The sequence below is a fragment of the Cucumis melo genome, chromosome 6 (genome assembly GCF_025177605.1).
Source record: "Cucumis melo cultivar AY chromosome 6, USDA_Cmelo_AY_1.0, whole genome shotgun sequence".
Taxonomy (NCBI): Eukaryota; Viridiplantae; Streptophyta; class Magnoliopsida; order Cucurbitales; family Cucurbitaceae; genus Cucumis; species Cucumis melo.
Window position 1 is genome coordinate 6,983,640 of NC_066862.1, and position 22,654 is coordinate 7,006,293.

Here is a 22,654-nt window from a genome sequence, read left to right on the forward strand (position 1 = left end):
TTTCATTTTAAGTTTTCCTTCCTAATTTTAAAAAACAAGTGAATTAGTTGTCAAATATATCCATTTTAAAAAGCTAAAAATAAAAAACAAAAAAATAAAAATAAAAAATTAATGAATTAGCAAATGAGTCTTTAATGTTCTAATTTCTTTCATGTTTAGGTACAATAAACGAAGGTTATTTGTAATTGGTCGGTCACTTGCTTTAATAACACACAAAATTCAGTTTTGATTATCTATTAGGTTCATTATATATATATATATATACACACACACATATACATCCACCAAAATACAATTAAAATTTTTCGGACATTAAAATTTTGAAAACTTGCTGTAATATGAAAGTTTTGATAATTAGAAGAAAAGAGTTATAATACAAAATTAAAAAAATTTATGGATTAAGTTAAGAAAAAAAATGTTTTTCAAGAAATTCATTGTTGTGAAAATTGTTTAAAATGACTTAAAATTAGATTTAGTAGCGTTCGAACACTATAATCTTTTTTCAAAATAACTTATTTTTTAAATTAAACACTTGAAAATGTAATGCAAACACACAAATATCCATTGGTGACATGAATAATTAAAGATCGGAGTTACAAGGAAAATAAAATGAATTATAAACTACACATGAAACTCTTTTTATCTTTATGTATGGGTAACATTGAATATATTATGGCATGCACACGTACGATCAAATTGACAATTGGGTGTCTACCAAACTTGAGCTGCTACTCCGGCAGCCGTGCGTTGCGGCACCACCTTTAGCTGCAGCCTGCGATAAGATTATTAAAATAAAAATTAATATTGGTTTGGAGTAACAAAATGAGTTTAAAAATATGAAAAGGTGGCGTGCAAGAAACTGCTGCAACTAACGACAGAATGGACTCCAAAAAGAAACATCTCTATCTCTCTCTCCTTTTCTAAATTTTTTATTTATTATTTCAATGATTTTGTTTGCTGGTTACGACAAGTATATTCTTTTATGGAGCAAATTATTCAACAAGCTTAGTAACAAATAATGTTAAAAACACTATGATGAGTTTAATTTTATATTGGTATCATAAACTGATTTGGTACCAGAATCCCAGGAGTGTTGCATATACATATACATACATATATGTATGTGTATGTATATGTATCTATGTATATGTATGTATGTATATATATATGTAGATGAATGTATGTATGTATACATATATGTAGATGAATGTATGTATGTATATATATATATATATATATGCATATAGTAAAAGAGAACCGATTCTCTAACCTAACATTAATCGAACTAAAGCCATAGCTACTTATTAATACAACATTTAGTTGTCATCTTTTAGAGTTAGAAAATGCTTGTTAATTTTATCGTAGAGAAAAGTAAAATCTTATTGAAATTCGATTATTAAAAAAAACAACATAGCACTTATTTAAGTTTAAAGAATCTCTAAAAATTCACTTTTGTAGAACCCATGGGGACTCTTTGAGAAGGGGTTTATGGAGTACTAGAGTGGAATTTACAGCCAATCCGTGTCCGAAGAGGATTTTAATAAATATTATAAAAGTTATTTAAAAAATAATTTTAATAAAAATGCATAAAGTTATGGAATAAAGTCTAGTTTTTTTAAGCACAAGAAAAACTTAAAGTCTTATAGAAGAATTAAAAAGAAAAATACTTTTTTACGGATGAAATTACTTCCTAATATGATTTATTAAGATAAATATATTTTTTTTATTTGATATATATTAAATATATGAAATTGGTATATTGAATTTAGAATATAAATTTCAACAAAAAAAAAATCATAACAATATCTACATATTCCTTCACCTAAAATGTCTTATCATAACACTGCCTACATAACCCCTCCTCCAAAAACATATTATCATAACGCTACCTACCATAAATCTTTTCTCTAAACACATATCATCACAACATTAGTTTTATCATAACATTAACCCTTTCATAACCCAACTCTTTCCTCAAACAATCCCTTAAGATGTATTTGGCCCAAAGAGCTTCAAAGTATGATTAGGGAAGTAGAGAGTTGGTGACCTCTCTTTGTATGATACAAGGAGTTTGTGAGTCCAACTACAAAAAAACATTAATTTTATACCTTATCAACTTCTTAAACTATGAACCTTAAAAGTTCACAACTACCTAGACTTCATAATTTCCTACTTCTCACTATTAATATTTTTACCCCATACACCTCTTTAAAGACATCCACAAGGTCAAAACAGGAGGGAGTCATTCGACAACCAACATGTAATTGAGTTAGGTGCATAAAAAACAATTATACATTGTTTTGAACAATTTTAAAAGATTTATCACCTAGTTGTTTGTGTTCTTACATTTCTAACATTGTTATTTGTATTAACTTACATATTCTCACCTCGTTATTCGTATTAACTCACCTAATTACTCTGTCATATAATAATTATCAACTAGTTCAATCAAACAACCTTAAAGAGTCTCCTGAATCAATTTTCATCCCTAAGGGTGTAAGAATCATCCGGACTACCCAACCCATATTATATGGGTTGGGTTGGGTTAGTTTAAAATGTGAGTTGGGTTGGATTGAAAATTTTGATTTTTTTCTGGTTGAAGGTTGAAAAATTTGGATCAACCCAACTCAACCCGAATTAATAATTTATATATATATATATATATCTATTTTTATTTATATTATAGATATTTTATTATTTATTTAATATTTATGGATAATGTTTAAAATGTTGAACTTTTATGGATATTTGAAACTTTGAATTTATAGATGTTTGGAAACTTTGGATATAAGTGTTTGTCGACATCGTACAACAATTTTAAATCGTACAAACATCAAGAATGAAAAAATAAAAATACAATCCGACAACCCAACCCAACCCAACCCATATTTTAAGGGTTGGGTTGGGAATATAGTATTGGTTATTCGAGTTGTCAAGTCAACCAACCCGAAAATATGGGTTGGGTTGGAAATGTCCCTCAACCCAACCCAACCCGTTTACACTCCTACTCATCCCTACAAAATTTTCTAGGAAATCACGGTAGGGATTTCCCGAAATAAAATTCATGGAGATCAGGACAGAGATTCTTCGAGTGAAAAAATCACCCTTTGTTATTTTTTAAAGTACGATATATATATATAATTAAAACGGTGCAAGAAATCAAGCAGTGTAGGAACGAGAATGGAGAACGCATTCTATCCTTGTTTAGCTATTGAGGAGAAAAGTCTCCCTATTCCATCCTCCATTCCCAATCTTGTCAAATATTTTCTGTCCCATTGGACATTTGACAAAAGTTCTCATAGGTCATTTGCTTAGATGATACTATGAAAAAAAAATTAAAGTGAACTTTTTAAATATTTAAATGTTTAATTTTAAAAATAAATTATTCAAAAAAGATAATTAAGCATTTTGACAATTACTATATATATAACATTTTAAAATACATAAAAAATTAATTATTAAAACGTTTTTACTGGACAATTTATACAAACCCTAAACCCTTCTTAGAACTCAAGGATACAGATGTACAACCTATAGAACAGATCTTGTTCAAGTAAGGTCGTACAAACCCTAAACCCTTCAAATTACTCTTCTCACTGATTTTCATGGAGGGTGAGATTTGGTAGAGGGAAATTGATTATGATCGGATGTTATGATTCTTAAAAGAAAAATGAAAAAATAATTGAAAGTGTTATAGTCATGAATATTTAAATTTAAAGACTAACACTCAATATGATTATTTTGAATACTGATTCAAACACTATTAGAATATGAAAATTTGTGACCGTTGAGGTGAATCACCGAACATAGTTTTGAATAAACATAAGACTTAAATAATTATATTCAGATAATCCCATTTTTTTAATGCACAAACAGAGGCAATATATATATGTATAAATAAATGTATAATCGTTTCAAAAAAAAAAAAAGAAAAAGACAAAAAAAAAAAAAAAAAAGCAAAACTTTTAAATGTTTTCGACTGATCCATACAAGCCAATTTAGTTATTAAGACATTTTTGACGGTGAATTCCTTTTGTTTTCTAAAACTAAGTATATTTTCTTCCATGTTTTATCACGACTTTGTATCTTTTTTCAGGCAAAAGTTGTAAAACATTTGAATGCTGTTATTTTAAAGTTTACAAAATTCAGCTTAATTTTCTAAACCATGAGATAACAACAAAGAAAGTTAATACTTGAAATAAGGTCGATAAGCAAAATTTTCAAAAATAAAAACAAAAATTTAATGATTACAGAGCATAACTTTAGATGTCTATTGCATAAGCTAATTAATTCGATTGAGTTGTTTCTTAAAGAATAATTATAAATATATAGTAATATCTTTTATAAAAATAATTAAAATAGTAAAATTTATTATTAATAGAATCTTAAAAAAACCTATATTTTTGTTAGATCTTTTTTATTTAATTATTATTATTATTATTATTATTATTATTATTATTATTATTATTATTATTATTATTATTATTATTATTTATGTTTGCAATGATAAATCATAAAAGTCTGTCATTAATATATTTTGTTATATTTATAATTTATTTAAGATGATATTGTATACTTAATTACTAGATTTCTAATATAATTATCCAAAATACAATCGAAGAAAAGAGGTCGATGTGGTGTAATGAAATATTACTGATGAATAAAATAAAATTAGAGGTGGAGTCAGAGATATTATATTCGTGATGGACAAATAGTAACTTAACATCATTTTCTATACTTTTCAATCTTCCTATACTACATTTTGGTTGGCTATACTTTTTCATCAGCCCAAATGTCAAAGCATTATGCATGATAATTTGGACAACCTAGGCTTGTCTAGAAAACATATCTTGTGCAAAATTGGTATGATACTTTACTTATTTGGACAAACTAAGCATGAGGAGAGGTCGTATACTTGAAAGGAATCTAAGTAAAAATTTAAAGCTACCTTTTTTATATATTGTAATCATAAAATTATCAAATCTAATGAAGTTTTTTTTTTCACTGACAAACATAGGTTTAAAAACGTTTTTTTTTTCTTTTTTTTTTTGTGATTTCTTTCTAAATCCAACTTTATTTTTATAGTTTACAAGTTCTTCCCTCCATCTAATAATTGATTGTGAAAATGCAGATTAACTCAAACATTTAAACAAAACATATATTAAAAACATGCAAATAAATAAATAAATAAAATAAAATAAGGAAAATATCTTTTTGGTCTTTATATAGGGTTTCTATTTGGATGTTTCAAGTTCTAACATTTGTCACTAAGATTTCAATAATGTTTAGTATTAGTCCTTAAAGTAACGAAACCAAACCATTAGTGACTTAATAGAAAGGCTGACTAAGTTGATGATTTAATTAGTTTTAAACAAAAATATATTAGTGCTGTAAATATTGATGGGAGAAAGATTAATTATTTTTAAAAATAAATATATAAATAAACAAACCTAAAAGTCAGATTCCATTCATCTTCTTAGCCCACTCATCGACCAAACTAGAGATACCGGCGGACGACGAAGACCCAACACAAACTCACTCCCTCCGCCACCGTCCCATCGGCGGTCGGGGTATCTTTGAAAAGAATCCCACCCTGTTTGAAGAAAATTTTCTTCCAACTCAAGCTTAAGATAGTTATGGTGGTGCAATCTTATCGTAATTGTTATTTTTATTTTTTTGTAGTGTTTAAGAATAATTATTTGTCATTAATAAAACTTCGAGGAGTTAGATGTATTCACCTTTAAAGACAAAATCCTGTTTTCTTCCCAAAGGAGTTTTTCCTGAATTGGACAAAAATTAAGTGTGATAATAATTATAATAAAATAAAATATAATAAGATTCTTCAAGACATTTCTATTTTTTTTTTTTTTTATCATTCTTAACTTAATTAATTACCTTTTCTTGTAGTTGTTGTATCTGCTCCTTGTATAGCTGAGCCTACGAAACACCCCAATTTCAAGCTTAATTATGGTGTAAGAGAGAATTTATAATTAATTTAAAACCTAAAAAATTATTTGCATATGTACCTTTCTAGCCCTAATTTGGAAGAGGCTTCGTTGAAGCTGAGCATCAAGTACTTGAAGTTCATCAAGGGAACAATTATCCAGTCCATATCCCAACAGCTTCCTATTTATATATATATGTAATTATAAACACACGTTATTTCATATTGGTAAAGAAAGGAAATGAAATGAATAAAAAATTACCCGTGAGAAAGTTGCATCAACTCCATCTTCTTATTAATGCTTTCAGCTTCAAGCCTTGATTGCTAAATAAAAATGGAGAATCAACCATGAATTCAAGGAACCAACGTTATTGTCTAAGGTAAGAAGTGAGAAGTAAAAATCTGCTCGTCATAGACTCTATGGGTAGTGGCAATTGCAATGGGTGTACATTCCAGGTTAATAATTACATATATACCAATATGTTCAATGAACTGAAAATTTAGAAGAAAAAAAATCTTTGATCCAATATTCTTTTATTATTACTCGTAAATTTTTTGGATTTATTGCTGTATTTACATTTAAATATGTTTTCGAATATTGTTGAAATTTACTCTAAAGAAACAAAATAAAAAATTAGATAAATGCACATAAATTTATTGCCAAGCAAATACGTTTGGTAATTTATTTATTTATTAATATTTAAACCAACTTCTTATTTTTAAAATAACAAAAGGGAAATTGAAATCAAAAAAATCTTTAAAAAATACATTTTGATTTTAAAAACAGAAAACAAAATCAATTACCAAAAGTATGATTTTGTTCTTAATAAATAAAAGTTTTGGAAGATGAAAATATCATAGCTGAGTTTCTAAACTTATTTATAAATACTGAAGGATTGAAAATGTACATTTTAAAATTTCGTTGACTAAATGAGTTCATTTAATAAATTCAATGGCTAAAATGTATATTTTAAAATTTGGGGATCAAACAAACCTGTAACTGAAGTTGTCTATCAAATTTAGTGTTATTGTTGTTGGCATCTATGGTACATTTGCGATAGCGGTCCATAATCTTTGGCATCCTGAAACCACAATAATAATCGAAAAGCATAACAAATTAAAATGAGTACTTGGGAATAAGTTTTAAAGTGTAATGGAACCAGCTTACTTTTAACATAAAGTTTTTTTCTTCATTTTCATAATTATCCTTATTGCACTGCACTATTCATTATTAGACATTACAAGTACTTGAAAAAGGTAACTAAACAAATAAAGGTGTATGTATTCCTCCCTTTGCTCCAATACACTCCTAATGTGTATAGTTAATAGTACTACCAACTTCCCTATTCACTCCCTTATATTTCTTTGTTTTACTGCCTTTATATAATGACATATAAATTCCCCTACCTATAAATTCAACCCTATCATGCTTATATTTTCTCTACAATTCAAAATAAATAATAATATATATACATAAATAAGTAAGTGTTAATTTGAATATTTAATCTCTTGAATAATAAATATATGTATTTACTAACAATATAGCTTTTGCCATATTAATCCAAGCATAGTTCATGTTTGACAACTAAGGCATCAATTACAATCCAAAAATCTTATAATTTAGTTAATTCTACCGTCAATTGTTGAACTAGCAAAATTATATTCATGTTAAATTCACAATTATATTTTAAGTGATAAAAATAAATTGTATTTCATTGTTAATTAGCCTAGGGTAAAGATCATTTTACTCCTCAGATCATACAAGAAAACAATAGTATACATTAATGATCAATTATTTTTAAGCAAGCAAAGAAATCCTTAAACCCTTTCAATAATAGATAGTCACAATTTTTTTTTTTTTTTTTGGAGAAACAAGAAACAAGAGATCATAGAGATCATTATTAGAAAAGATATTAATCCTAACTAAAGAAATAATTAGAAGATAATCTCCAAGTTGTTAATTCAAAGACAGCTATATTCTCCTCTTGAAGCTCTCTCTTCTAGCTGCCTGAAATCTAATCTTTTTTTTGTTATTGCGACACTTCCACCATTACCCTGAATTGGAGAGCTTTCATCTAGCTCTCCCTTTTACACCTATGTACATTTTTTTTTATCAATAACATCTACTTTTAGACTATGGGTATGAAGAGAGTGTTATGGATGAGTAAATCTAGTTAAAATATGGATAGTTTACAAAGTAGAATATAATTAATTTAATTTCTCTTAACTTTTATTTTCTCATTAACTACTTCAGTCAATTAACACCACCAACATTAATCATATGGATGAACAAAGTTGTTTCTATAGCAAAAACAAAAAATCAGAGTCCAAACTCAGATGTAACACAAAACTCAGGCTATCCAGAGCGATTAAAGCGTTAAATATTTCTCAATCTAGTTGAGATATTTGAATATGGTATGGATTTCTTTTAAAAATAAATAACACACAAAAGACAGGCTACATAACTCTCTCAAATCTAACTCCAAGCTTCAAGTTTCGAACTTGGGCACCAATCACTACCTAAAATTTACCAAATAATTAACTCTATGAACATTAAAGTTTCCGGAAAATCTTCAAAAAATCACAAAAAAAGAAAGTACAAAATAATCTAATAAACTATAGCAAAGGAAGTAGGTTTTGATTCAGAAATAAGGGGAAAGTGGATATAGAATAGCTTCAAACCTACCAACCAAACCATTTATTTATTAATAAACTGGAAAAAGAAAAAAGAAGAGAAAATAGAAAAGAAAAACATACTCAGAGCTTGCAAATTCATAGAGACGGCCTTTCTGTGAGAAAATAATGACAGCAACTTCAGCATCACACAGCACAGATAGTTCATAAGCCTTCTTCAATACTCCATTTCTACGCTTTGAGAATGTTACTTGTCTACTTGTTGCATTTTCTATCCTTTTCATTTCTACTTTTCCTCTCACCATTTTCTATTTTATTATTACCTTCTTTTTTTTTTTTATCTTTTTCAACTTTTTAAATTCACAGATCAAAATCTAAAAAACTATAATGGATCGATTTATGCATACATCTATACCAAACAAGGGACGGAAGAAATAACTATAAAAGGCAACAAAAATGGTTTTAAAAACTCAAAACCCAGAAGAAAAAAAAAGGCCCCCCAACACGAAAAGAAGTGATTTTGAGCCAAAAACAGAAGGGGGAAAATGGGATAAAAGGAAAATGGAAGAAAATTATAAAAACCCTAGAACGGTTTTTAGACAGAGGAGGGATATTGGTTGATTATTTGAAGTGAGAATGCCTTTCTTTATTATATTTCCTCTTCCATTTATACACTAATTTATATTCCCTTTGTCCTCTACCATTTCCTCTAAACCACACACAAAAAAGGAAAGACTTTCCCAAAAAAAGAAATAAAAGAATATTGAACCTATAAAATAAATATATTGTGTATATATATATTATTCTATACTGATAAAAGAAAAAGGGTCATGGACTGAGACAATTTAGGAAAAGGATCATTTTTACATGATTGATAAAATCTAATTTTATCAATAACCCGCTTTAATTTAACCCCAAACTGTCAAGTTAAGCATGTTAATTAGTTAAAACATTTCTTTTTTCAAATCCCTGTTTTAATTTCTTTTCGGTTTTCAAAAATAAAAAAATAGATTAAAACATCTACTCTTTTGACTAAGAAATTTAAACAAAGAAGAAGAAGAGGAGTTATTATTCTTTTATTTGACCAACGGTGTCAAATTAAAAAAGTCTTTTTTTCCTTAGAAACCTTTCTAAATCATGTATTCTATTTTAAGTAAAAATTGTCATTTCCTAAATAAGTTATTTTGAACTTTGGTGTTGATTTGAAATTGTTAATATCATTCTTGTCATACTTAAAATGATTTTGAAAACATTCTGTTATTCACTCGAAATTAATTTAATAATTTATTTTACCGGTTAAATACGCATTAAATAATAATTTTAATAGAGAAGAAAATAATTTTAATTAATTCGAACATGCCCTTACTAGACAGATGAATGTATAAAGTAACAAATTAACAAAGTTCTTCCTTCGTTGCAAAAATATTTTTGATTGCAGTTGCTGGTTGACATCTGAGCAAATACCATCATCTTCTCAGGGTCTTCATGCATGTACTTTTGAGGTAGGAAGAACTAAACCCTAGCGAAGAAAACAGGTCTTTATTCCATTGTTATACTTTTTGTGTAGTCCAGCTGTTTTCCTCACTGACATTTCTTTATATCTTACCTCCATGGCATCTATTATAAAAATTTACCAACAATCAAATCTTTGACTTTAAAATTATATATTAATTGATTTATGTTTAATTTCTTTTCAAATATTGTTTCAACACAAAACATGGTTGAAACCATAAACATTATCCATTAATAGGCGAATCTAGTGAACTGTAGACCACAGCATGTTATTAACGATGCAAATTTTTCTTAATTAAAAACAATAGCAAGTTGTTTAAAAAGTTACACTCCCTTTTATAAATATTGACATAATTAGAGTATTTTTAGGAAATATTATTCTTAGGAAATATTATATTATTCTTGTATATTCTTTCCTTTAGTGTGTTTTAATATGGTTATATATAGAGCTGTAATCTATCATTATTATCAATGAATCATCAATGAAATATCGATATTCCATACAATTTAACATGGTATCAGAGCTTTAGGTTTTAGTCGATCTCTATTTTCGTGTTCGATCTCTACCTCCGTCTATCGTCAATGACTAGCCATAGACGGAGGTAGACCCAGCAGCCCCAAATGTAAATCTCCCACTTTCACTCTTTGTTTTTACTTAAAAAAAAAAAATCTGCCCCCACAATTCCCCAAAAATCCATCCGCCGCTAGTCGCTTGCGACCCACGTCCGTCGCCGCCCCCAACTTCAGACGCCGCTGCCGCTGCCTTCAGATCTGCCATTCCTCGCCCATTCCTCGCCCGTTCCTTTGCAACCCACGTCAGCTGCACGAAGCTTCTCGCATCAGCCGCCGTCGCCGCCCTTCAAATCCGCTCCGCCCCACCTCCGTTCAGATCTCCGATCCAAGCCGTCAACTCCAAGTCGTCGTGGAACAGCCGGAATATCCTCACCACCCTCTTTCCTCTTCGGGATCAAATCCCATTACTTGTTTATGCTTCATGTTTGCATTTAGGGTTTGGCTACTCTCCACTGACGTTCCCTCCTCAACATTATAACACTCCGTCTCTATCTCGATCTTTTTCTTGGCTATCTCGATCTATATATATATATATATATATATATATATATATATATATATATATATATATATATATATATATATATATATATATTTATTCTGTTTTCAAATCAGTAATTATTTCTCCGACCCAGAAGTTCGATATGTTCTTCGTAGGTTCTGTTATAGATCGAGGATCTATGTCTCCATCCCATAAGTTCTTCCTTTTGTTCTTCGTGGGATCTATCTCCATCCCAGAAGTTCTTCGTTTTGTTTTTTTGTGGGATCTGTCTCCAACCTAGAAGTTCCTTGTGTTTTTCTTCTTCGTGGGTTCTTGATATCCTAGATTTACTGATTTGTTTAGTAAGTTTTTCTAACAAACTCAAGTTTGTGATAACCTTGAGTTTGAGGGAGGATATTGACATAATTAGAGTATTTTTAGGAAATATTATTCTTAGGAAATATTATATTATTCTTATATATTCTTTCCTCTAGTGTGTTTTAATATGGTTATATATAGGGCTGTAATCTGTCATTATTATCAATTAATCATCAATGAAATATCGATATTCCATACAATTTAACAATAAAGTATCTATGGCATGATTTCTTTTTATATTTTTATTTACCATTCAATGGGTTTTTAAGAGAAGTATAAAAACGTGATAAAGGACATTCATATTTTGTCATCCCTAAATTCAAGTATCACATAGTATTTGGGATAAAGAATTCATTATCCTAAATTGTTATAATTGAGTCATAATAGTTTATGTTTGTGATGGTAGGTTATTTTAGTTTAAATTATAATAATATATATTTGAGGTATAAACTATTTTAACTAAAAATAATAATAAATTTATTAATAAACGTAAAATAGTAAAACTAGGTTTTGAATTCCGTTGAATATAACTAAATTTGAGAGTACAGATAAAATGGTATGAGATTATTATAATTTGGACAACATATCCTTGCACCAGTACGAGCAAGAATTAATATGGAGTATTTGCTTTTCTTTTTGTTAGCGTTTTGAATATTTGTCTTTAGTGTTGAAGTTTTATAGATTTAATATTTCTATGATTGGATCTAGCTGGTTTCATTTTCCTCAAACAATCTCTGTAAATACAAAAGTTAGTGGCAATTGGTAAAACACTCTTAAAATTTTATTCTTGCTTCTAAATTAGTATAATATTATAAATTATTTACTAAGTTATGTAATATTTTATGCAAGCGTAGGAAATTAACAAAAAAAAAAAAATAACAATTGAGCAAGAAACGTGTGTTAGCCAAAATGACATAAGATATTAGAAGAGATCATCAAAATTAATTATTTTTGTAATATGTTAGGATTTAGTGCAATCTAAGTTGCGTTTTGCATTTGATATATAAGTTTATCTTTAAATAATTGATGGACCTAAATTCATAACTCAAAATAAATATAATAATACACCCCTTCACTCATGTTTGAGCATGCAATACCTCATAAAATACATACTCCGATACCATCTTAAATCATCAAGAAATCGTTTGGAAAAAAGATTGGGTTATAAATGGTTAATATTATGATAAACCTAGTTTTATGATAAAATATGTTTGAAGGAAGGGTTACGTAGGTAGTATTATGAAATTTATTTTTTTATACATTTTTAAAAAATTTGTATTATAAATCCAATAAACAAGTTTTGTATATTTAATTTATTAAATTGTCCTATTTTTGTAAAACAATTTTTAGTAATTTCTTTAAATGTGACGTCCATTATTTCAACGTTTTTTACAAGATCATTAGGTGAGAATAAATTATTGATTTTTTTTTAAATTGTATTCTAAATTCAATACACAAATTTTGTATATTTAATTTCCCAAAATGTCTTATTTTCTAAACAATTTCCAGTAATTTATTTAAATATGACGTCCATTTTCAACATTTTTTACGTAATTGTTACCTGCGAATAAATTATTATTATTTTTTAATTCATATTCTAACTCAATACATAAATTTTGTATATTTAATTTACGAAATCGTTCTAGTTTTCATAAAACAATTTGTCAAATCTTTTCTAAGTAATTGTTGGGTGAGAATATCTTTTTTTTTTTTAATTCATATTCTAAATCTAGTACACTAATTTCGTGTATTTAATTTAACAAATCATCCTAGTTTTCATAAAAAAAAAAAAAAATTCTTTAATTTCTTCAAATACGATCTGAAATTTTCAACTTTTTTTTTTAAATAATCGTTATGGTGGAATAAATTACTGGTTTTCCTTATAAAATAAAAATTATAATGAATTAATGAAAATATAAAAATTACGAAGAAGAAAGAGAAAAGACTACATTTCGAAAAAACATGACCATAATTTGGTAAAAATTTTAGATTCAACATTTTATTGAAATAAATCTTAAATCAAATCTTGCCATTAAATTGAATTTTTTTTTAAAAGCCTTATACATTTAAAGTTTAATAATTTTTAAAATACTCGTTATACATTGTTTTCGGTTATTTAATGATCCCAAAGTTATTTAATTTAATATTAAATCATATTCTGACTTTTTATGAATTTAATAAAATTCGTTTTTTTAGAAATTCATTTAACTTAAATTTAACATAAATAGTTTAGATATAGATAATTTTTAAAATAAAATATTTGAAAATGTGAAAAACAAATAAAAAGAATAAAAACAAATAAAAGACATGAAATAATAAAATTAAAAAAAAAGTTAAATATGAGAATTAAATGTGTAAACTAATTGTAATTAATATTTAATTAAAATTAATTTTGTAAATAAAATAAATTTAAAACAATATTTTTTTAAGATTATTAAATTAATTAAAAACAAATGGCATTTGATAAATAAAAGATTAAAATTTAAAAAATAAATGAAATAGTAAAACTATGGGATGTTGAAGAGATAGGGTTATGGATAGTTTAAGATAGCTTGAGAAGAAGAAGAGAGAGGGAAGAAGGGTTATGATAACCCTAAAACAACGGTTATGATAGTCATTCTCCCAAACAAGGATTAGATTACCATAACTCAATCTAATGGTGAAAACCCTCAGGTCAAACGGTCCTCGATTGGTATGATTATGAATTCATTTGGGTGAAATTATATATACAAATATGATACGATTGTAGGTTAATAAAGAGATGTTGTATAATATTGGATAAAATTAGTGGATATGTATCCAATAATCATGTTGGGTGATATGTATATATAATTATAGGGTATGTGGGTGAGAGAAATAAATGTAAAGGGAGGTGAAATGAAATGTTAAGGGAAGGTATTTGAAGAAGAAGAAAAGAAAAGTGGAAAAAGAAGACAAAAGGAAAAAGAAAGGAAAGCTGTTTCATCTTTCAACCAAAAGTATGTGGGGGCGGGGGGGGGGGGGGGGGGTGAGTGTGGAGTGTACGACGGAATTGAAGAAGTAGTAAGGTTGGTAAACCGTACTAGTGACGTGGACTAAGAGCTAATCATATTTCGACACGTCATATAGGGTGTCCATTTACTGTTGGCCATCTCGATGAATGCGAAATCGACCACTTCACATGCCCCCCTCCTCCTCTCCGGATTTTTTATTTCTTCTCTTTTCATTTTTCATTTTTTACTTTTTACTTTTATTTACTATTTCGAATAATTAATCCTTATCTTTTTGGCTAAAGAGATAAATAATATATTCCTGTTTTGGGTATTACCGAGGCCAGGCTGAGGCTGCCAGTCCCACACTTTCAAATTCATCTTATTATTAATTTATTCAAACTTCAAACCCTATTTCATTTTACATTTTATTTCTCTTCTTTTTTTCTTTAATTCATTTTAACAATTTAAGCATTATTGATATTTCCTTTTTTATCATTCATATTTTAATTTTTAAAATCCATTCTTATATTAAATAAAATTTAACCTATAAACAATATTTACCTGAAATAAACAAGACGATAAGTGGATTAATTCTAAGTTATTATAGTTTGTATTTGAGTTAGAATAATATGTATTTAGTAGGTAAATTATTTTAATTTGATAAGAAAATAGTAAACATTATAATAAAAAAAATGAATATAAAATAGAAAAACTATAACAAATAATAATATCGTAGCAAATTAGAGGTTTTAAAACTATATTTGTTGTTAATTGAAGACTTTTAAATAGTATTTACTGTAGCAATTGGGTGAGCATGATAGATCGAAAAATCGAGCCAACCAACCAAACCGAAGTTGATCGGTCGGAAAACAAGAAGGGTCGGTCAATGTCGTTTTCAAAAAGTTTCAAATAAAAAATTTTCAAAAAATATTTTTAAGTGTTAAACCGACCCGATTGATTGACCCTTGCTCATCGATGTCGAGATCAATTTGACATTGTACTTAACTGACTATAGTCAATTTCAAAAAAAAAAAAAAAAAACCGACTTTGATTGACCGATGATCACCCCTAAAATTGATTATGAAAGTCTTAGTTAACACTAACACAATCCACCATTAAGTTGATATCTTTAAATGACTATTTAATTCTTTTACTTTTTTTATTAAAATTACAAATAATAAACGTGAATTTCCAATTTTTAAAAGAGCAATACATGTCTTATCTACTAAATAACGAATAACTAATATTCACAACGTATGATATTTTATGGAACTAATATCTTTTAACCAAATCAAACTTAAGTTTCATGCTTAATTTACTCGGCTTATATATATCATAAAATTAATAATAAAAAATTCAAACCTAAAACTACCAATCTATCGGTTCTTGTCAATTATAAAATTGAGTTATCGAGATGAGTATACTCTCAATTAGCTAGTATAAAATTTATGTATAGGTGAAACATTTTCTTAAATTCAAATAACTGGATTACAATGTTCCATCTAAAATAAAAATTAAAACACAAAATATGAGTTAAAAAGGTTTAATGCAAACTATGTCATTCAATTAAGCCATAGACAAAACGAAAAAAAACGTAGACGGTTGACAAAACTAAGTTATATAATTCATCAAACCTCTATTAAATAAGAAAGGATAAAAAATTCAAGAAAAAATAAATAAGTAATATTATCTCAAATGTCATAAATCTAAATTATATTATAAGATCAGATTTATGCCTAAACTTAGTACCATTTTAATATTTTCTTACATCTCTCTCATATTTAATATTTTAACTATTTTATACAAATATTAAAAAACTTAAACTTAAATCGAGTTTAGTATTAATTTTTAAAATTATATATATTTAGTAAACATTAATTCCATTATATATCACCGTTAAATATTACTGTCATTTAATGATTTTTTATTAACTAATATGATACATATTCCTAAAATTAAAGAATACGATGGGTTTAGTATCTCTTATATTTTTAATTTTTATTATTCTATAACTAAAATATTTAAAATTTCAATATTTGTTTATAAATAAAAATATCCAATCATTACAAATTTGTCAAGTTTTCTTTTTCTCTTTTGTTTTTTAAAAATCTTTTTAGATATTAATTTTAAATTCAGAATCTCCAATTTATTAGTTGAGTTGTATATATGTAATATAGAACTATGGTTAATTACAAATCTTCAATAATGAATGTTTTTTTTTTATGTAGTAGATAATATTGATGTGTAAAAGTTACATTGTATCTTTATTTTTAAAATAATTTTATATTTCTTTCACTTAAATAATATTCCTAATTGATAAGTGACTCTCACTGTGTATTTTTGTTTATAAAAATTGAATTGTGGTTTAAAAACAAATAAAGAAAAGTGTAAAATATGAAATTCAAATATAACAATTTAATTTTTAAAATAAAATGAATTCAAAAAGTTGGGATATTGAACACAAAAACAAAACATAATTATATGCTTAGAGTTTCTTTACAAATGCATTAAATGAGCAGTATAATGGACTATTTATTTTTCAAGTTTAGAAAGTTGGAAATGCTAATAAATAAATATACTTCAAAGTTTTATAACTCTGGTATATAATTGAAAAGGAAGCATTAAATATTTAAAGAAAAAATTTGCTATATAATAGATATTTTTTTTCTTTCTGCAAATTAGAAAAAAAAAACAACAAGTGTGGTTATCAAATTAACAGAAATGAAATGAATGTAAATTAAAAATTAAAAATTAAAACTAATTATCAAATTAAAATAATTATAGAATTAACATATATATGTGTAGATCGATCCAATTTGAAACAAAAGATTTTAATAATCTTTGTTTAACCATTTAAATGATAAATTATTTACTCGCTAAAGTTAAATTAATCAATGTAAAGAAAGTTATAAAACAAAACATACAAGAAATTGGGGAAACTTGAACTACCAACTTTGTATTTGACATGTAGATATGTCTATAATCTTTATATTTAAATTATGTAATATTGAAAATCTTTTTTAATGTAACCTGAGAATCTTGCTCATGTTTTTTTCTTCGTTTAATTTTTTTATTAAAACTATTATAAATTTTCAGATAGTATATTATGATATTTCTAAATTTATTATTCATTTTTCATGCATTACAATGTGAATATAAAAAGAATATAAATATGAAGATATAGAAATGATTGTTTTAATTTTATAAAGTTAAATTAAAACTATAATTTTTTCGTGTGTAATTTTCACGTATATCGCACGCGTTGTTTACTAGTAAATCATAAATCAGTTCTAAAAAATAAATTGTTAGTTTTTTTAAAAACCTATTTTGGTTTCTAAATTTTGTATCTTGTTATATATTTTAGCCCTTAAACTTTTAAAAACGTCTACTTTAGTCCTCAAAAACATAAAAAAAAAAATATAACTTATTTTGATCAATGTCGTTAGAATTTCATTAACCCCTTAATGAAATATTGATGCAACTTCTATAATTGGATGACTAGGCTCTAAATTGATGATAAATAACCAAGAAATCTTACTATTTTATTGTATAAAACTTTTATGTCAATGTAGCAATATAATCAACACACTTATCAAATAAACTAAAAAACTAAAAATTTGTTATTTTTTTCCACCAAAACAAACCCTCTTACATCCCCTCCTCGACTTTCTCACATCCCCTCCTCAACTTCCATACCCGTTACCATTTTTCTCAAATTGGAATCTTGAAACAAATCAAAAGAACATTGAATAGAATACTAAAGAAAATAAAACAGAACTAACATATTGGGGTTGACAACGTAACATAAACTAAAAATAATAATAATAAGTACAATTAATGTATAAACGGAACTCTTCAAAATTGCATATAAATATTCCAACAAAATCATAGCCTCCAGCCCCCTTCCCCACAAGAAAAAAGAAAAAGAAAAAATTGGAAGGAAAAAAAAAACGCCTCAATGAATCTCAAAATATCGTAAACTAGAGGCACTAAAAGATTTAGATGTAGATTAAGTTGTATCTAGAAAGTGGAGTAGAATGTTCGATCAAAATCTTGAAGTAAGATCATTTGAGTTCTCAAATAAAACATCAATCTAGCATATACCTTCTAATTAAAAATTAAAATTATAGATTTCTAAGATTGATTATCTAAAACCGATGTTTTTAAAAGTTCAAGGACCAAGATTTAAAACTAACATCTAAAAAATGTTAAAAAAAATATATCGACATTTGGCTGATGCTCCAATAACATTTAGTATATTTATAGCAATAAAGAAATGTTCCTTTTTTAAAAATTTTATTTTTATGACATTATTGAAATTTGTCAATAAAATTGATATTTGAAGTATTTGAAGAAATAAAATTATTGAAATGTTGCAAAATTATCTTGTAGGCTTTAATTCTGAAATTAAATAAAATAAATATATAAATAAGTGATGTAAATATGTAAATATAAAAATTGCACCAAAAAAAAGGAAAAAAGAAATAATAATACCATTTTTATGAATTATTGTTGGAAGAGTGGAAGTTTGAAATAATCGTAACAGGGAGAATTGAACTCTTAGTCAGGTGGTTTTGCTAAAATCAAAATTTAATTAAAACAAAACATTATTTAATATATATATATTATAATATGACATTCCAAAATTTGTATTAAAATACAAGACTCGATAATGTAGGGGTACGTGCCCCAGCCCCTCAATAAATTCGCTCTCGATTTGAATTATATTCATAAACTTTTAAATTTATTTATTTCTTCCATCATTATTTTTTATATTCCTAACCTTTCAAGTAGATTTTAATTATGCTCTTTTAACTTCTTTTTTTTTTTTTCTTTTTCTCGAAAGCATTATTCTAACCTTGAACTTTGAAATTAAATTGTCTCATAACAACCATATATTATAAGCTTTCCTTATTAAAATGAAGATAAATATGGTAATTGAAAAATTGAAGGTTATTACACATGGATATACATATGAGTGGAGTGGGATATTGAATAGTTCTAATCACATTTAATCGATGATTCAATTATATGAGACAACAAGTTTAGGGAATAAGGTTTTACAAAAATGGAAAAGAAAAAACAAGCACAACCCAAATTTTACTTTTGACGCATTTGCATTTGTTATATATTTGATACACTTGATACACGTATTTATATATTTAAATGTTTTAAATTTAATGGTAATTAAGTATACCTAGTTAATAACGCATGGATAAATAATTTTTTTTGTAAATAACTTGATTTTTTATCAACTTTAAGGCAAAAACGTGAAACACTTTTTTAAAACGTGTTGATGAGACAAAAAGTGAGTAATTATATTCTCAAGTTATTACAATGTATATCAAGTATATCAAGTATATCAAGTATATCAAATATATATTAGGAATGTTTAGAAGGCAAGAAGTGAATTATTATATTATTAAGTTATTACAATGTATATTAAGTACATCAATATCAAATATATTAAATATATATCAAGTAATGATTGGGGTCAAATTTGAGTTTTTGCAAGCAAGAAGCACATGGGTATATACACATCCAAATTTTTTGGGATTCCTTTATAGTCTACGTACCTTTTTTAAAAAATTTATCTTGAGGGAGAAGGAAAAACATTATACTTAGTATAATTCTAATTATCCGTTCCTCCCACACCCCATTAACTATACGATGTCATTTTCATGATGTTACCAACAATATTCAACCTTTTATTTTAAAGCTTTGTTTCCATGTTACTGTTTATCCACCCTTTCAAACAATAGGAGCTAAATATAAATCTGAATATAATCGATAGTTGTATCAATTTAAATTTTAAATTTATAATTTTATATCAATTTAAACCTTAAGTTTAATGTATTCAACTTTCATATATGTTAATTTAAATATTCAAATTTTAATGTGTTAAAGTAAAACACAATAGATGATTTAAATTAATGCAGTTATATGAATTTAAGGTCTAAATTGGTACCATTATAAAAGTTTAGAGTTTAAATTAATATAATTCATAAATTTAAAAGTTAAAATAATATAATTTTTAGTTTAAAATTTAAATTGATATAAATTTTAGGTTTTTTTTTTTTAAAATATAACAAAGTAGTAAAATATTGACATTGTATAAAACAATTCAAAAAACAGAAAAAGTCCAGAGACCCATCGTGTAAAATACAAAAAGGGATAGTTGCAAATGTAGCAATTATATTCAAAATAATTAAGTATATAGCAACATTTTAAAAAAATTGCAAATATAGCAAAATTTGTCAAAATCTATCAATGATAGGAGTCTATTACCGATAGACCATGTTGCAAATGTTGGTCTATCACTGATAAACCATAGGAGTCTATCAACGAAAGAAGTCTATCACCGATAGATTTTGCTATATTTACAATTTTTTTAAAATTTTGCTACATAGTTAATAATTATTCTAACAATTGCTATCCATTCTAATTACCATACAAAAAATGTCCCGTCAACAACGTGCGCGTAATATATTTGCGATCGTTTAAATTTGATTATTGTTTGGTATGAGATCGTTTAGATATGACTACAATTTATTTTTTCAATTGTATCATTTAATTTTGTTACACCATCGTTTAATTTGGTTACATAATTATTTTAATTCTTTTGGTACACAATCATTTAGATTTCTCTAACGATAATTTATTTTTTTATACGATCGTTTACTCTTTTTCACGAATGTTTACATTTAGATTACATTTAGCTACTTCAATCTAAATGATTTTTTTTCAAGATTCTTTATACACGATCTTTTATTTTTTCTACATGATCGTTTACATTTGGATACTCTAATCTAAATGATTTTTTCAAGATTCTTTATACACGATGTTTATTTTTTTCACATGATCGTTTACATTTAGCTACTCCAATCTAAATGATTTTTTTCAAGATTTTTTATACGGGATATATATTTTTTTTACACAATTGTTTACGTTTGGCTACTCCAATCTAAATGATTTTCTTTTTCATTCTTTATACACGATCTTTTAGATTTTGCTATTTTTTGTATACAATCATTTAGATTTGGTTACCCAAATTTAAACAACGTAAGAAAGATGAAAAGAAAAAGACGATGAAAAGAAATCGTGAGGAAGAGAAGAAAGATAGAATGGAAAATCGGTAATATTTAAAAAATGATTAACTTTATGAGCTTTGTTGCACGGACAGTAAATAGTTCGGTGTGTTGTTACATTTATGAAAGTTTCCCTAAATTTTAAAGTTTAAAGATATAAATCGAAATGTTAAAATAAAAAAAATAACGAAATGATTGTTTTGATACACAATGCCTAACGTTAAGAGGGGATTTAAAGGACTCGTGGAAGACATCTTTTATAGGGGTTTTAATAAAAAGGTGAAAAGTTAAAATATATATATTGTAGAAACAATAAGGTCATAATTAATTGGTTTCTAATCCACTCCGAGCTCGGGTGAGGCAATGGTAACACCGATGGATTTAACATAGGCTCAGGGGGCTGAGCCCCTCAACTTTATTGTATTTATATAATATATATAAAGAAAACTATTTATTTTTCAATTTTTATAGTTAGTTTAGTGGTTATTTTGTCTCTTTTCAATCCATATTCAAATTTTACCTTTATTTTAGCTCCTGTCAATATATTTTAAATGACCGATTAAAATGTTATTGTAAATCAATTTATTTATAAATTCATTTTTAAAATATATTTTATAGTTCTATCATGCATTTAAATTTTATTCCAAAATCTTTCTAATTATCTTTTCAAAATCAAACCCACGTAAAAGTTTTGTAAATATATCTCCAATTTTAGTTTTTTTTTCTGAGTACACATTTCTAAATTTAGTGTCGAGTCTTTCATTAAAAAGAAGAAAAACTCATAAATTTTCAAAGATTAATTATTCAATTTTATATATTAAAAAAAAGTAAGCCAAATAGATATGACATATATGGTAGTTACAATTATATCACTCAAATTTTAACAGTGAAAATTGAACACTTAAATTTCTATAAATACTGTTGAAAATATATTCTCAAGTTCACAATAATTGTAGAAATTAGACAAGAAAAATGATAAAAATCGAACCCTTAAATTTGTAAAAATATTATAATTTCAACTATGCAAAGTTTAAAAGTTAATAGTATAATTACTTTTAAGATAGATTTTGCA

The 22,654-nt window shown here is 26.1% G+C and overlaps 1 protein-coding gene across 1 annotated transcript; it reads right to left on the reverse strand.

Moving 5' to 3' along the window:
- Positions 1-541: 541 nt before the first annotated feature.
- On the reverse strand, positions 542-9,332 carry LOC103484032 (MADS-box protein AGL42-like). Its single transcript, XM_008440927.3, has 7 exons — positions 8,702-9,332; positions 6,939-7,026; positions 6,207-6,268; positions 6,027-6,126; positions 5,896-5,937; positions 5,739-5,780; positions 542-772 (listed from the first exon to the last, which is right to left on the reverse strand). Exons 1-7 carry the CDS (start codon positions 8,881-8,883, stop codon positions 692-694), a joined length of 597 nt encoding a protein of 198 aa, XP_008439149.1. The 5' UTR covers positions 8,884-9,332; the 3' UTR covers positions 542-691.
- Positions 9,333-22,654: the final 13,322 nt, after the last annotated feature.

What these genes read in the sequence shown, in the direction of transcription:
- LOC103484032 (XM_008440927.3), bottom strand. Translation starts at nt 8,883, where the DNA reads ATGGTGAGAGGAAAAGTAGAAATGAAAAGGATAGAAAATGCAACAAGT. An exon ending in TATGAATTTGCAAGCTCTGA is followed by an intron (nt 7,027 to 8,701) that starts GTATGTTTTTCT and finishes TTGTGGTTTCAG; the next exon opens with GATGCCAAAGATTATGGACC. An exon ending in TACAACAACTACAAGAAAAG is followed by an intron (nt 5,781 to 5,895) that starts GTAATTAATTAA and finishes TGTCCAATTCAG; the next exon opens with GAAAAACTCCTTTGGGAAGA.